Source organism: Garra rufa, chromosome 3, assembly GCF_049309525.1.
Source record: "Garra rufa chromosome 3, GarRuf1.0, whole genome shotgun sequence".
Classification (NCBI taxonomy): Eukaryota; Metazoa; Chordata; class Actinopteri; order Cypriniformes; family Cyprinidae; genus Garra; species Garra rufa.
The window spans coordinates 52,618,292-52,634,871 of NC_133363.1; the positions used below are offsets into that span (position 1 = coordinate 52,618,292).

At 38.6% G+C, this 16,580-nt stretch overlaps 1 protein-coding gene across 1 annotated transcript; it reads left to right on the top strand.

The window, feature by feature from the left end:
* The first annotated feature begins 811 nt into the window (after positions 1-811).
* On the top strand, positions 812-16,575 carry c3h4orf54 (chromosome 3 C4orf54 homolog). The gene is made up of 3 exons (XM_073836367.1): positions 812-5,311; positions 6,908-6,943; positions 13,610-16,575. The coding sequence occupies exon 1, from the start codon at positions 934-936 to the stop codon at positions 5,290-5,292; it is 4,359 nt and encodes a 1,452-aa protein (XP_073692468.1). The 5' UTR covers positions 812-933; the 3' UTR covers positions 5,293-5,311; positions 6,908-6,943; positions 13,610-16,575.
* The last annotated feature ends 5 nt before the right edge of the window (positions 16,576-16,580 follow it).

Here is a 16,580-nt window from a genome sequence, read left to right on the forward strand (position 1 = left end):
CTTTTTTTTTGAGTGCATCCTTCTTCGGAGACCTGAACATGTATTGTTTGCTGCATAGGAGCTGTCCAGCACTGTGGTGCTGACCTTGCTCCAAAAACTAGGTTTTAAGCATGAAAATGAAATTTTCCAAAGAATAATAGTGGAAAAAAAAGAAACTCTTTTATAATAAGTTATAGGTGACTATAGCTGAACTACGCAACACTTCATTACGCAAATTCTTCCACTATCTTCTTTGGCAAAGCACTATCAATTCCTCACCACTAACTGTGAATCCCTCTCATATTCGTCATGCTGTAACTCCATTTAGAGCGTCAACATTTCCATCACATGACTGAGAGTGATTGTATGGCTGTGACATAGGCTATTTCTTTTAGGCGGTTTAGGCGGTGACACGTCAAAAGCGCACATTGTTGAGCGAGAAGCTTAAGGAGGATTCATTTTTAGCACAAATGTTGTGTCGGGGGAGCCAGCCTTGTCTGCTGTATGTAACAAAACACGCTGAACATAACATCCTGGTTCTAAAATAGACGTTTTCGCATTTCGTCATCTGCTCTAAATTTGCAGTCATATGCATTTTAAGGGACAGCGCGCAACACAACAGCCTGTGTCATGGAACTCGGGCTCCGTTTCTCTTCGGATATACGCCTCCCATCGCATTATCACAGGAATATTCATGACATTTTTTACGAGAACGTACAGTAGGGTGAGAGTTGTGTCGTTTGCCTCACTGAAAGGAGGTCGCGTGAACCTCTGGCGCGCGTGTAAAATGACGGGCTCGGGTGCCGCACTAACAACTGTGGGTGAGGAAGGCAAAGCAGAGCTACAACTTCACTAGGATTGGACAACAGGCGGTGGAGTGGGGATTCCTGGGGACTGGTGTCTCTCCTAAAAGACTTAATATTTTCAACCACGGCTTTATCATTAACAAATCCAATGGCAGCATCGGAGAAAACGCTTATTTACCGAGAAGACACTGATTCGTTTAGAAACTTGCTTTCCAAACGGGACATGCGACTGATAGCCGCACAAGAAGAGTCAAATTATGTGGATCTGAACGACCTGCTGGAACTAAAATTGGATGATACAAAAACAGTGAAAGTGACACTTACTGGGGACTCTGGTCAACTGGCAATAATTAAAAGTATTAGTGGCATGAGCGAATCACAAGACGAGCATAAACCAAAAGTAAACGACACACAACATAAATGCACAGTGGAGGAATGCGTGGAAAATTCAAACTCTTTTGAAATACCTCAAGCCGATAAAAACGACACGGACTGTATCGAGAAAACAGAGCAAAAGCCCAAATCCCCAAATTTGGACACTAAGAGCCTGGAAAGCAATTACAATGAACAATACAATGAAGTTTATATGAGCAGCAGAAGTGAATCGGACGATGAGGTCACAGTGGTGCTTTCAGATCACGAAACGCCTGAAGTCCATGAGGATGAATCGCATTATATCACAACCCACGAAATCCAGCTTTTGGAGTTGGACCACGATGTGGATTACGACTTTGAGACGGGATCCAGCTGGGATATCGAGGACGATCTCCAGGTCTACTCGTTTGTCGATTATGCGTCTTTTGACAGCGATGAAACGATAGGGGAAAAAGAGGCGACTGTGCAAAGCAACCAGGATAATACGAGCGAAGCAGTGCTCAGCAGTAAGCCTGAAAGCAATCTCTGCGACGCGGACAAATGTGCCAGCTCAGATGAGAGCCTGTCAAAAAATCAAAATACAGCCGGGCAGATTCACCTGTCAATCAAAGCCACTTCCCGCGCTGTGAATGAGCCAAGCAGCATCCAAGAGCAGGCAAAAGGCACAAGTCGCTACGTTTTGAGAGGAGTGGATGCCAAGGGTGACAAAGTGTGTGATAACGCAAAGTGTTTTATTGCTGTGCCGGGGCGCTTGCACTTTGGCAGCAAACTGAAAAGCAAAGATGTGAACGAGTATTCCAGCGGTGCGTCCAGCGCGGTGAGCGAGCTGGATGACGCTGATAAGGAAGTGCGCAATCTCACTGCCAGGGCGTTCAAAAGTCTGGCGTACCCATATTTCGATGCCATAAACTTTAGCACTTCTAGTGAGTCTTCTGCTTCAGAGCATGGGTTGGGAATAAACACGTGGTCGACGTTTGTTGACCTAAAGTATGGCAAGAGAAGAGATCAAAACTTAGTAGCACATAAAGGCTCCACATCCAATTTCCATTTTGCCAAAAAGAGGGATGGTAAAGGGATAACGGGCTTGACTTTGACTAGCATGCGCGCGCCCCCCGTAGAGATATTTGCACTAAACGGAAATTTGGTGAGCCGCAAAAACGCATCGTCTACAACAAAAAAGAAAGAGCTCATGGGGAAGTTTACGCAGGGGCAAAGTGGCCTCATAAGGCTGACCGAAACGCTCAATTTTCGATGCAATGTCAAATCCGGGCAGCCTGTAAACGAAAGCACTGGAGGATCACGTTCCACAGATGAAGTTACAAACACCTTGCCAAGCGCTCAAGGGAGTGAGGCCAGCATGCAACCCTGCAATGCAGGGGAAACCATGGAAGACACACACAAGAAAGCCATATTCGCATCGAGCCTCCTCAAAAATGTCATTTCTAAGAAAATGCAGTTTGAGCAGGAGCGCAAAATGGAGAGGGGCGAGATATGCGAGGCGCACCATGCACCCTCTCCGTGCTTCGGGACGCACGAAGCGCACAGAGAGAAAGCAGCCAAGAAAGATTCCAAAGGGCTGCAAAGGCAAAGCTCGAAATTCTCAGAAGCCGACTCCGACTTCACGATCGTCTGCGTGGACGATCTGGGCGACATAGTAGACGGCAATTCAAGCGATGCCAAAGACGACGGGCGCAAAGAAGAGAGTTTGACGAGTGCATCAGAAACCAATTTAGAGTCGGCGAATGATACTAAAAAAGGAGCATTCGAAGCATCTAAAAGCACGCTGCTTCGCAGCCAAAATAGCGCGTTCAGATCGTGGAGGGACGGCGAGCTAGAGTTTCAAAAGGAACATAAAAACGACAAAACTCCTGAGGAGAAAGCGCTACGCGAGTGTCCGGGGGAAACCAGCTTCAGTGTCGAGTCAGCGAGCGGCAGGCACACTAAAATGTCACATTTGTTTGTGCCAAGCATACAGCTTCCGTCCGCGGAGCGGGACCTCAGAAAACCGCCATCGAACGTGAGTTCCTCCACGCGTGATCAAACAGAAAGCGGAGCTTTGAAAATGCGTTCAAACACACTCTATGTGTCAGACGCGACGCGCAACGCTGTGACATCGAAGTCCCCCGAAATCAAAATAAGTTTGCGGAGCGTTCGGGACAACAAAAGCGACCCGTTCAACATCGCGAAGCTACTCACTCCCAATTTAGGCTGCAAGACAGCTGAGGACAACAGATGCCAAGCGCTCGCCACGGCTTTCAAGGGTGAGTCGTTTGACAAAGTGCCTCACTTTATAGTCAGAGACATTAGAGATAACAAGGGCAAGCTACAGACCCCCATTCACCAGGTTAGAGACGTGCGTAAACTGGTTAAGAGCTCATATCACTTTGTGTCTTTAGATAACAACGACAACAAATCTAGCCACTCGACTTCTGATGGAGAGCACAAGCCATTAAAGCAGAGTCCTTATCTGAACTCAGCCTCTCTTTCGCCCATAGTGATTAAATGCCAGTCTGTGAATACAAATAGCAATGTGAAGCAATCTGGAAATTTAATAGACCCTCCCAAGAGACGATTTCCAGAGGATATAGTCGAGGCCGACAGGTCCACTCCTCACGTTGCTGTAGCTAACAGGCTGCCAAAGCAAGAAGTGCCAACTGGATTAAAAATTGAAACAAGCACACAAAAACAAGACAAAACAAGCGATGCATCTGAGAAGAAAAGCGAACCCAAGATGGCCAACCAGGCCGCTTTGGAAAAATTACAAGCCGCTGTTAAAACAATGGAGCAGCTGTATGTTTTTGACAAGAACGAGTGGAAGAGAAAAACAGAGCCACGGCCGATAACGGATAGCCATGTGCTCTCGCTCATCACCAGAGAGGAACACACCGTGGAAGAACAAGAAAGCAATTCTAGCTCCACTCCCGCTGATAGATTGCTAAGACGAGATTCAACCTCAAACCTGATCGAACTGCTACCTAAAAAAGATGAGAAGTCGTTGACTATTCCAGTCGCCCGGGAAGAGCAAAACGGCCTTAAACCGCTCACAGGAACGCCTTGTAAGAAGCCATTAGCCACAAAGGCAGCGCAAATGCACGTTGCATCACCAGCATCTCTGAGCTCCAAGGCCGTTGCAGCTAAATCTCCGAAAGTACCTGTTTCCTTGAAGATATCGCAGCCGAAGCGTGTACTGGAAAAGAGGGAGAGACCGAATGGCAGTGAGACCGAGTTTGCACCATTACAGTTCACTTCCACAGCAGATGCGGAGAACTACTTAACCATACCAGTGAAGCCTCAAGCAACGTCCGCCATTAAGCCAACCATGGCTGGATTGGGCAAAACGGCTGTTTACACAATCCCAACTGGAGGTGGTCAAACCCAAACAGCCAGTCCGCCTGGTTCCTACCTGGTTCACAGTGAATCTAGAGGCCATCCGTCACCAAAACGTTCATCTTTTGTCATGGAGACACGGTCCCCAGATACCCCTACCGCCACTATTTACCACACACCCCTGCCTATCACAATGCAAGCTGCTCAGCCTCAAGTCATTTGCTTCTCCCCAACGGTTCAACCCTCTCCCATCCCCACAGATCACTTCCAGGCAACCCAAAGAAAGATGCTTCTGGATCCCACCACGGGAAGCTACTACTTGGTGGACACTCCGGTGCAACCATCAACCAGGCGTCTCTTCGACCCGGAAACTGGGCAGTATGTGGACGTCCCGATGCCGCAGCAGCCTCCCATGACCCCCGTCCCACTGCCAATATCTCCTCTTGCTCTCGGCCCGGGAGCTTACGGCCAAACTTATATGTTTTACCCGGGATACATGCCAACCACGATGATCCCCGCACGCACTATTCAGTCCCAGCTCTCTATGCAGTCGGAAGCAGATGATGGGGATAAATCCCATTCACACATGGGACAGCAGGAGGATGGAGCATACATGGAGAGCCCTTATTATATGCCATCTGGGAAGTCGTCGCAAACATCCTCTATGGCTCAACATGTTAAAACCAGCAGGCTGAGCAACAGCAAGCAGCCTGTCATTAGCATCACCTCCCAGCAAGGGCCAAGGATCATCGCTCCCCCCTCCTTCGATGGCACCACCATGAGCTTTGTGGTGGAGCATAGGTAAAGCCCCACTCACCAACAGCGTAAGTGAAAATTCATATTTGCATGCATCGAATGTTTTTTTTAATAATAGTAAGGGATTTAGAAGAAAACATTGTAAACCAAAAAAACGATCCTATATATGTGACCCTGGACCACAAAACCAGTCATAAGTAGCACAGGTATATTTGTAGCAATAGCCAAAAATACACTGTATAGGTCAAAATTATAGATTTTTCTTTTATGCCAAGAATCATTAGGATATTAAGTTTCATTTCATTAAGATATTTTGTAAATTTCCTACCGTAAATATATCAAAACTTAATTTTTGACTAGTAATATGCTTTGCTAAGAACTTCATTTGGACAACTTTAAAGGCAATTTTCTCTGTACTTTGATTTTTTTGTATCCTCAGATTCAATATTTTCAAATAGTTTTATCTCGGCCAAATATTGTCCTATCCTAACAAACATACATCAATGGAAAGTTTATTTATTCAACTTATAGATGATGTATAAATCTCAATTTCAAAAAATCAACCCTTATGACTGGTTTTGTGGTCCTGGGTCACATATTCAAAATCAAAATCAAAATTATTTTTCTAAAATGATGCTCAAAATTTATTCCAGGTTTGAGAACATATTTTGCTTTTATCAGATTTTTTAAATTCACAAAGTATTTGTACAGATGTTAGGCTATGGATATCTGATGATAATTATTTTAAATGATGATTAAATTATTATTAAATTAAAGGGATAATCATCCAAAAATTAAAATTCTTTCTCTATTTACTTATGTAGTTTAAAACATGTATGTATAAATGTGACCCTGGATCACAAAACCAGTCATAAGGGACAATTTTTTGAAATTGAGATTCATACATCACCTAAAAGCTGAATAAACTGCTTTCCACTGATGTATGGTTTGTTATGATAGGACAATATTTGGCTGAGATACAACTATTTGAAAATCTGGAATCTGAGGGTGCAAAAAAAATCAAAATACTGAGAAAATCACTGTTTAAGTTGTTCAAATTAAGTTCTTAGCAATACATATTACTAATCAAAAAGTTTTGATATATTTACATCAGTAAATTTACAAAATATCATCATGGAATGTGATCTTTACTTAATATCCTAATGATTTTTGGCATAAAAAAAAATAATTTTGACCCATACAATGTATTTTTGGCTATTGCTACAAATATACCCATGCTACTTAAGACTGGTTTTGTGGCTCAGGGTCACAAATGACCAAAAATTAACTAGAAATGTACAATAAATAAATGTTCCTTTTACTTTTTGCACTCATGCCTTGTAAGTGCACTTCATAATGACAAAAAAACACTTTTTGAGTGTGTGTGTGCCTGTCACAGCTACAACTGTTTCATTGTAGTGCTCCTTTTTTTCTCTGGCCACAAGGGGTCCTGTCAAGGTTAACCTTGAGTGCTTTTTAAAATATAAAATGACATTGATTAATGCGGCACCTGCATAAGTGTCTGCCTATTACTTGTAGCTAGTAATGGCCCTATTTAAAATATATATATATATTTTGTCAAAACAACATTAGACCCTCTTTGGCTTTCACTGTATGCACAAAAACAAAGACTTTTTTCAAATATGTTCTTTTGTGTTCTGCAGAAAAAAAGAGTCATAAAAGTTCAGAATGACAAGATGGTGAGTAAATGATTACAGAATTGTAATTCTTGGGTGAACTGTCTCTATTAGATTCTCATAAGCTAAAAAATATTTTTCTAAAAGTTCCTAGAAAAAAAGTCTTTTAGAAGACTTGTGTAAGACCTGTAGACATATGTGACACTGGACCACAAAACCAGTCTAAAGTAGCATGGGTAAATTGTATCTAGTAATGGCCCTGTTTTAAATAATTGTTTAATTTTTGATTAGTAATATGCATTGCTAAGCCCTTAATTTGGACAACTTTAAAGGCGATTTTCTCGATATTTAGATTTTTTTGCACCCTCAGATTTGCAAAAAGTTTTATCTTGGCCAAATATTGTGCTATCCTAACAAAGCATACATACATTTACTCAGCTTTCAGATAAATCTCAATTTAAAAAAATACCATTATGGCTGGTTTTGTGGTCCAGGATCATCAGTTTTGTTGTTGTTGTTGTTTAATTCGAATCAGTTAACTTTATAGCAGTCATAACTTAGATAATTAATGTGTAAGAACTGCCAACCATCTTGGAAAGAAATCGATGCTTTATGACAAAAATACATCTTTTTTGGCTCTGTTTACATTTTGCAGCTTCAGATTGAACTAATATATGCCTATTAAACAAGAAGCAATCAAAAAATAATGACTCTTGTTTCAAAGTAGAAGCTCTTTTAGGGTGGTGGATTTGAATTTGCATTTATGCCTTTTGCAGATGATTCTGTACAAACTAACAAACTAAGTTTACAGACTTGCAGTGCCTTCAAGGTTTACATGGCTTATGAGTTTGTGTGTTAGAATCAGTGTGTTAGAATCATTTCTCTATTCACTTTCAGAAAAAAAGGTACACAAGCTGTCACTGGGGTGGTACCTTTTTAAAAGGTACAAATATCTACCATTTAGCTACTAATATGTACCTTATATAGGGAAATAAGGAACAAAGGTGTACCTTTTGAAAACAACTTTTGTACCTTTTGTGTTTAATCAAACTTTTCTGTTTTTGAATGAAAAATAAATGAAAAGGTACAAAGATGTAACTTTTGTACCTTACACTCTTAGAAAAAAAGGTTAAAAAAACTGTCACTGAGGCAGTATCCTTTCAAAAGGTACTAATTATGTACTTTTAAAGTGCTATACAGCTGAGGTCAAAAGTTTACATACACCTTGCAGAATCTGCAAAATATTAATAATTTTACCAAAATAAGAGGGAACTTACAAAAGGCATGTTATTTTTTTAGTACTGATTTTAATACTGACCTGAGTAAGATATTGCACATAAAATATGTTTACATATAGTCCACAAGAGACAATAATAGTTGAATTTATAAAAATTTCCCTGTTCAAAAGTTTACATACACTTGATTATTATTTACAGTGTTGTTACCTGAATGATCCACAGCTGTGTTTTTTATTTTTTTGTTTAGTGATAGTTGTTCATGAGTCCCTTGTTTGTCCTGAACAGTTAAACAAAACGAAAAAAAAAAAAAAATCCTTTAGGTCCCACAAATTCTGTATAATTTTGAGTTCCATCTTTTCACACTAAAGGCAACTGCAGGACTCGTATGCAACTATTACAGAAGGTTTGAATGCTCACTAATGCTCCAGAAGAAAATAACAATGCAAAATTTCTGAAGAACAGCAGGCAGTTCAACTGTTCAGGACAAACAAGGGACTCATGAACAACAATCACTACAAAAACAGGATCATTCAAGTAACAAATGATAAAAGTGTATGTAAACTTTTAAACAGGGTTATTTTTATAAATGCAGCTATTATTTTCTTTTATGGATTGTATGTAAATGTCTTTTATGTGAAATATCTTATTCAGGTCAATACTAAATAAAAAAATAACATGCATTTTTTATGATCCCTCTTATTTTGGTAAAATAACATTTTGCAGATTTTGCAAGGTGTATGTAAACTTTTGAACTTTACGGGTTAAATAAGGTATTCTCATAAGGTAAAAATAGTTTCCTAATATTTCCTTTTAATAAAAATAAGTTATGGATAAGACCTGTAGACATAACATATGTACATTTAGGGTTATATGTACAATTTAGGTTCTTTTAAAGTACAGTCGTGGCCAAAAGTTTTGAGAATTACATAAATATTGGAAATTGGAAAAGTTGCTGCTTAAGTTTTTATAATAGCAATTTGCATATACTCCAGAATGTTATGAAGAGTGATCAGATGAATTGCATAGTTCTTCTTTGCCATGAAAATTAACTTAATCCCGAAAAAAACTTTCCACTGCATTTCATTGCTGTCATTAAAGGACCTGCTGAGATCATTTCAGTAATCGTCTTGTTAACTCAGGTGAGAATGTTGACGAGCACAAGGCTGGAGATCATTATGTCAGGCTGATTCAAGTGCACCTGTCTGCAGCCTGCAGATCGAGGCGGGGCTGAATCTGGGGCGGGGCTGCACGTGTCGCCCCGCCCACATGCCTTCTCATTGGTTGTAGGAAAATTAATGACGTCGGCGCAACTTCCCTCCCACAACTCATCTCATTGGTTAGTGAAATGGATTGACGTCGCTGCCACGCAGCTGTTGGAAACTTATGAATTATACGTTTTATGCAAAGGCTGAATCCTTTGCTTATTTATTCAGCTTTCAGATGTGTACAAATCTCAATTAAGATTGTGGTCCAAGGTTACATACATTTACAAGCAAGACATCTTTCCGCTGTTTAGTTATCCCATTTCTGGCAATCCGTGACTATAAATCAAAATGTTAACCAGTGGTGTTTATTTACAGTTTTTTTTATTATTGTCTTAATTGTTAATAAGATACATAAATGTGGAAAATTCTCAGCAAGAGTATCCACTATCCTAATGTTATTAAATTAATAAATAGAAAAGGGTTGTTAAACATCAGAGTTGTTTATAAATACAAACATTTATGACACATGAATGAATTATGACGACACATGAATGAATTTCACTGTTATTTATTTCAGATAATAATGTTCACAGTTATTTCTGATTCTCCCTCCCGATCTAATAGTGACACGCGAAACAGCTGTCTGGGTCCTCTGTGCTCAAATACATTAATTTCTCTTAGAAATTGAAATAACACCCTATATATCTGTTGACCCTTCCCGAAGTATATCGACTAAATTGAAACATATTTTCATTTCTTCTGATTTCGCTATTAATTGACCATATGCACGGATTACTTCCTTGTTTAGTCAAGCCAGCTAAGGCATTTCTGGTCAACTGTACTGTGCCGTAATATGAGCGTACTTTGTACGTTTTCTCTACATAATCCACTCACAATCGAAGAAAAGTGTTTGTCTAAGAGGACCAAACGTCCATGTATACCGTTTCAAGAATGACAAATGCCAGTTTAAAAAATAGGCGAGTAAATCGGCTAAAAATGCGAGATTCATTGCTGTGATTGGCAGTAATAACCGGACAAACATCTGACAAGTATTGGTTAAATATAGGCTATTCAATAGATTTTACAGTTCAAGATAAAACTTAAAAGATGTAGTTATTAAATTTTATTAAATATTTCATATTCCTATCGATTCATATTGAGTGCATTATTTAATTATTATACCACAATTATTTAATGCATTTGTAGTGAACTATATAGTAGTATTTAAATAATTCACCCTTATAGGCTGTTTGTGTGTGAGTTTAATGATTTTCTGCACTTCCTATACTATATACTTAAGGCCAGTAAAAGTAATATAATTTATTATACTAGTAATTTTAAAATAAATCGAAAAGCAAGACGTCTTGAAAAATATAGGGAGTTTAAAAGGCAGCTGCATAATAAATAATCCTCTGCTGCCATCTTTTGGTTATATGGGTAATTCCATATTACGCTCCATGCATAAGGTCTATTGGTTATATGTATAATTCCATAAATAGACGTTGTTTTCCGTGAAAAGTCATTTTTTTCCGATGCCGTTTTTATGAATGAAAAGTGAGTCCTTGAAGTACATTTTATTTCACAGCTGTAGAGTTAGAAAATAAAAAAGGCTTTAAAATATTGCAAGATTTTAAAAATGTGTTCATGACTATGAAGGCAAATTAGTGATTATCAAGAATACGATCAAGATGTCCTTGAAGAGAAGTATCGCTAGCTAGTTAACATTAGCTTAAACACGTTATGATAGTGTTTAGCTGTCAGCATTTAAATGTACAACTATGCAGATACAGAGAGTACGGGATTGCCAGGCTCCACATTTAAATGACATGTTGTTAAATAATATGAATCTGAATGTTCATGCCGCTAACATTGTTTATAATGTTGCAATTATAATTTTTCTCAGTTTCTGATAAGAACCAGGCAGTAGATGAGTCTCAATAGTGTCCACCTAATATATAGCACATAGAAAATGAGCTTCAGCGGAAGTTTACGAGCTGGCTTATCTTTATGCGGAAGTTCTAAAGAATGCTCTGTGCATAAGGTCAATTGTCTTCAGTTTCATATTTCCTGCACTCTAATATGAGGTGTTCCACTGTTTCTTCATGCCCGCAATATTCACATTTCCCTGTGCCATGTTTACCTATTTTCAGTAATGTTCCATTTAATCCCGTGTGTCCAAACCGAAGCCTTGATATTATTGCCTCTTCTGGCCTACTCCTCCCTGTACACCTTATTTCTCCCACTCTCCTTTGAATCTTATGAAACCATCGTCCTTTTTCTATTTTCTTCCCATTGTTGTTGCCATTGTTTCTTTAATTTATTTTTAATAATACTCTTAATTTCTGTTCTACTGATACTAACTGTAAAATCAATTTGATTATTTTTAGTAACTTCCTTTGCTATTTTATATGCTATTTCATTTCCCTTAACTCCATAATGTTTTCAACGTCATTACTTTGCCACCAATGAGATGAGTAGTGGGAGTTACGTTATCTCGACATTATTAATTTACCTACAACCAATGAGAAGGCATGTGGGCGGGGTGACACGTGCAGCCCCGCCCCAGATTCAGCCACGCCTCGATCTGCAGGCTGCAGACAGGGGCTTCTCGGCTGATTGGGTTAGAATGGCAGACTTGACATGTTAAAAGGAGGGTGATGCTTGAAATCATTGTTCCTCCATTGTTTACCATGGTGACCTGCAAAGAAACGCGTGCAGCCATAATTGCGTTGCATAAAAATGGCGTCACAGGCAAAGATATTGTGGCTGCTAAGATTGCACCTAAATCAACAATTCATAGGTTCATCAAAAACTTCAATCAAAGAGGTTCAGTTCTTGTTAAGAAGGCTTCAGGGCGTCCAAGAAAGTCCAGCAAGTGCCAGGATCGTCTCCTAAAGAGGATTCAGCTGCGGGATCGGAGTGCCACCAGTGCAGAGCTTGCTCAGGAATGGCAGCAGGCAGGTGTGAGCGCATCTGCACGCACAGTGAGGCCAAGACTTTTGGAAGATGGCCTGGTGTCAAGAAGGGCAGCAAAGAAGCCACAAAGTGATAACTAAGTGGCTCGGGGACCAAAACGTTGAAATTTTGGGTCCATGGCCTGGAAACTCCCCAGATCTTAATCCCATTGAGAACTTGTGGACAATCCTCAAGAGGTTGGTGGACAAACAAAAACCCACTAATTCTGACAAACTCTAAGAAGTGATTATGAAAGAATGGGTTGCTATCAGTCAGGATTTGGCCCAGAAGTTGATTGAGAGCATGCCCAGTCGAATTGCAGAGGTCCTGAAAAAAAAGGGCCAACTCTGCAAATACTGACTCTTTGCATAAATGTCATGTAATTGTTGATAAAAGCCTTTGAAACGTATGAAGTGCTTGTAATTATATTTCAGTACATCACAGAAACAACTGAAACAAAGATCTAAAAGCAGTTTAGCAGCAAACTTTGTGAAAACTAATATTTGTGTCATTCTCAAAACTTTTGGCCACGACTGTACTAGTGTGTACTTTTAAGGTACTGTTTAGGGGTAAATAAGGTACTGAGATGTTCTTTTTAGCTTTTGTATCTCAGAGTACTGCTCCAGGGACAGCTTTGTACCTTTTTTTTCTGAGAGTGTACCATGCGTACACTATTTTGTTTATATGAGTATAAATAAAAATGATTTTATGTTAACGCCTCCTGCGCCGGTAATAAAATAGCACCCTTAAAATACATGACTACTGTTCTATTTCCTCAAGAGCTACTGTATGTCTATGGTATGGATGGTGTTAAGATGAGACCTCTAAAGAGCAGGGGGTGGCATGGCGTCTGCCCGTGGGCAGAAGGGAAGAGGCGTGGCATTGTTGGCATAGCAGTGGGAGGAGAGAAAGGTCAGCTAATTTGTGGCATGTGTTTGTGCTGATACAGTGTTGTGCCAGCTGCTGCTGGATATCAAGACGCCTCGTCCTGAGATGCTTGGGGCGCGGGCAGGTCACCTTTTTATAGGACAGCCTTATGTTAAAGGGAAAGACCCAGAGGCGGGCCAGAGCCATTGCCTGAGGGATATTATACAAACAAATCAGTCGGCGTACGATCGGACGGCGCTGAGGAGTAATATGAGATGCCTGAACTGCAATATTTTAATGACCTATAATCCAGCTATTAGCAAGTGGATGGTTTTAGACACACTTGATTTTGAGCACGGCCTGAATAACTAACCTGTTAACCGATAACCGTGTTCACGTTACTCACAAAGGAATGATGATGTTAAAATAAAATTTTAATGTCATACTTATTTTGTTTTACACAGGAGCCATATGACGTCATCTTTTGACTGAGTTGATTTCATTTTTTTTGCTGAATTTATTTGCTATATTTTGGAATCTCCATCATCTTCATCAAGAAATCGCCCACTTTTCTCCCGTTATTATTTGCGGCCCGCTTGTTAATGCTCATTATCCCACTTGTTTCATTTTGTGTTATAAAACTGGTCTGTCTGCTTCTCAAATCTTTGTGGAAGTGGATGGATTTTTCTGCATTAGATTTTTTTTTTCAAACAGTAGTTAATGTGCATTTACAGTACTGTATGGGTTACTGTAAAAAATCACTTTATGCACCTTCAGAATAATGTCAGTCAAATGAGAGTACGACAGCTAGGGATGCACAGATGATAAATTATGATGATAACTACTTTCATGTTATGGATTTTAACTGATGAATATCCACTCTCTATGATACTATTTTGTCTAAATAAATTAAAAATAAAACACTAAAATATTTCACTTTAAATGCTTTAAGTGAATTTAGGCATCACACAAATATAAAATACTTTATAAATTAAATTAATTTTGAGATTTGTTAAATATTTCCAACAATGACTGTATGATTTTGAGACTCATATGCAACTAATAAAGAAGGTTCAAATGCTCACTGATGCTCCAAAAGGAAACGTGATGAATTAAGACCTGGGGGGTGAAAACTTTTTGAACTTGAAGATTTTAGTCAATTTAACTTATTTTGTCTTCTGTGAAACATGTAAGTATCTTCTGTAGTATCTGAAGGGCAGTACTAAATGGAAAAAAATATGATATTTTAGGTAAAATGAGAAAAAATTACACAACTTCGTTCTGTTCAAAAGTTTACACCCCTGGCTCTTAATGCATATATGCATATGAGTCCCTCAGTTGTCCTCGGTGTGAAAAGGTGGATCTCAAAATCATACAGTCATTGTTGGAAAGGGTTCAAATACACCAAAAATGCTGAAAAACCAAATAATTCATGGGACCTGAAAGATTTTTCTGAAGAACAGCGGCCAGTTTAACTGTTGAGGATAAACAAGAGACTATTGTTATTTTCAACTATTATTTTCTCTTGTGGACTTTATGTAAACATATTTTATGTGAAATATCTTATTCCCTCTTACTTTGGTCAAATAATTAACATTTTGCAGATTCTGCAAGGTGTATGTAAACATTTGAACTCAACTGTATAGATCCAATATCAGGATATATAAAAATAAAAACTGGCCCCATTATAAATAGGCACTCAAACAGGTTCTGTATATAAAACACACAACATTTCTCCTGGTATCCATCATCCCTTGACGGAAGTTCTTCTCCTGACTTTAATTCTCAACACTCTTCCTTGAGAGGTGTTCTGTGAAATTAATGTATTACATTACAATTTTACATTGTATATTTTTGTCATTTTTTACTGTTGTTTTTCTACTGGTATTGAATAGACCACCACATTAAAACACACAAAAATGTGTGGATGTTGTGGTGAATGGGATGTTTTAGGGGACTGTATTCCTCTATTATCTCACAGTACCAGTATAGTGTGAGTGTGTGAGAGAATGTGTTTACCATTTCAATGCGATTTGGTATTACAGTATAATCTCTTTTGGCTGCAGTGATACAGAATCAAGGTCAGGGTAAATGATTTCAGGTGAAGAAATGACAGATATTATCAGAAATGTAATGTACTTCGTGTACAGAAACTGTTATACACAGTTTGAACAAAGTTTATTAGCTTTAGACAACCTATTTAGCATCATATCAAATCACCAGGTTTTTGTTTTGTTTTTTCTGGGGAAAATGTTGAAGAGTATTGTAAACAATTTGTTTACAAAGGTATGATTATTCAGTATTAATCTGGTATCTAATCTTTTCAGTACATTTGCTGACTCTAAAGCCATACCAAATGTAAATGAGTTTTTTCTTCATCTAAACAGATTTGGAGAAATTCACTTGCTCACTAATAGATGCTCTACAGTAAATGGGTGCCGTCAGAACTCATTGTGATGTTATGTTGTTGTTTTTTTGGACTCTCATTTTGACGGCACCCATTCACTGGATCCACTGGTGAGCAAGTGATGTAATGCTAAATTTATCCAAATCTGTTCTGATGAAGAAACCAGCTGGCCTGAGGGTCAGATTTTCATTTTTATGTGAACTGTTTCTTTAACTCTTGCCAATATGATTTAATTTAAACATATTTATGAAATATATGGGTGAGCCTCTAATAAACTCAGTACTTGACATTAAATTGATCCTACATATCGTTTACTGCATTGCTGCATTCATATCTTTTCAAGGTGAGCTGACAGTTTTTATAACTGACATTATTCTGAACCCTTTTAATAACAGAGGCGATACATTTGGATTCTCTGTTAAATATTTTTGGATGCACATAGCTTGTTTTTAATAACTCATGTTATAGTATACTTGTGAATTCATTCATTATTTCAGCTGTTGGAGCTGCTGGCCAGTCCGTAAAGCTGTCGTTGAGTAAAGTTTGGTGTGGCTTTGTCTTCAGATTAACATTCAGAGCACTTAGATTCACTGACAAAGTTTACTTAAAGGTATTTTTTAAAAAGCAAATCTGTGAAACAGCAGCATTAATATGTGAAAATGTTTTTTGTTTGGTATGTGCTCTATGTTGGTTTTGTTTGGTCTGTGAAAAAGATGTTAAAAGAGCTCCTAGTGATGTAATCAGGAGTCACTTGATGTCATGAGACGACATTTGAAAGGTGAATGCTGTTTTAAGAGCTACACTTGATAAATAGTGTTTGAATGAGACTGAAATGATGACAAAGTTATGTTGCGATGGTTAGAAGTACGTGTTAAGATGGATCGGCCATATATTGGATGAGAATATGCATTATAGCAATTTGGAAAGACTAAAGACTGAGATTTAAAATAAAAGAATGTAAAACGAGAGAAATGTTATCTGATTTGACATTACAGAAAAAAATAAAAAATGTTCTTGATATCATCATT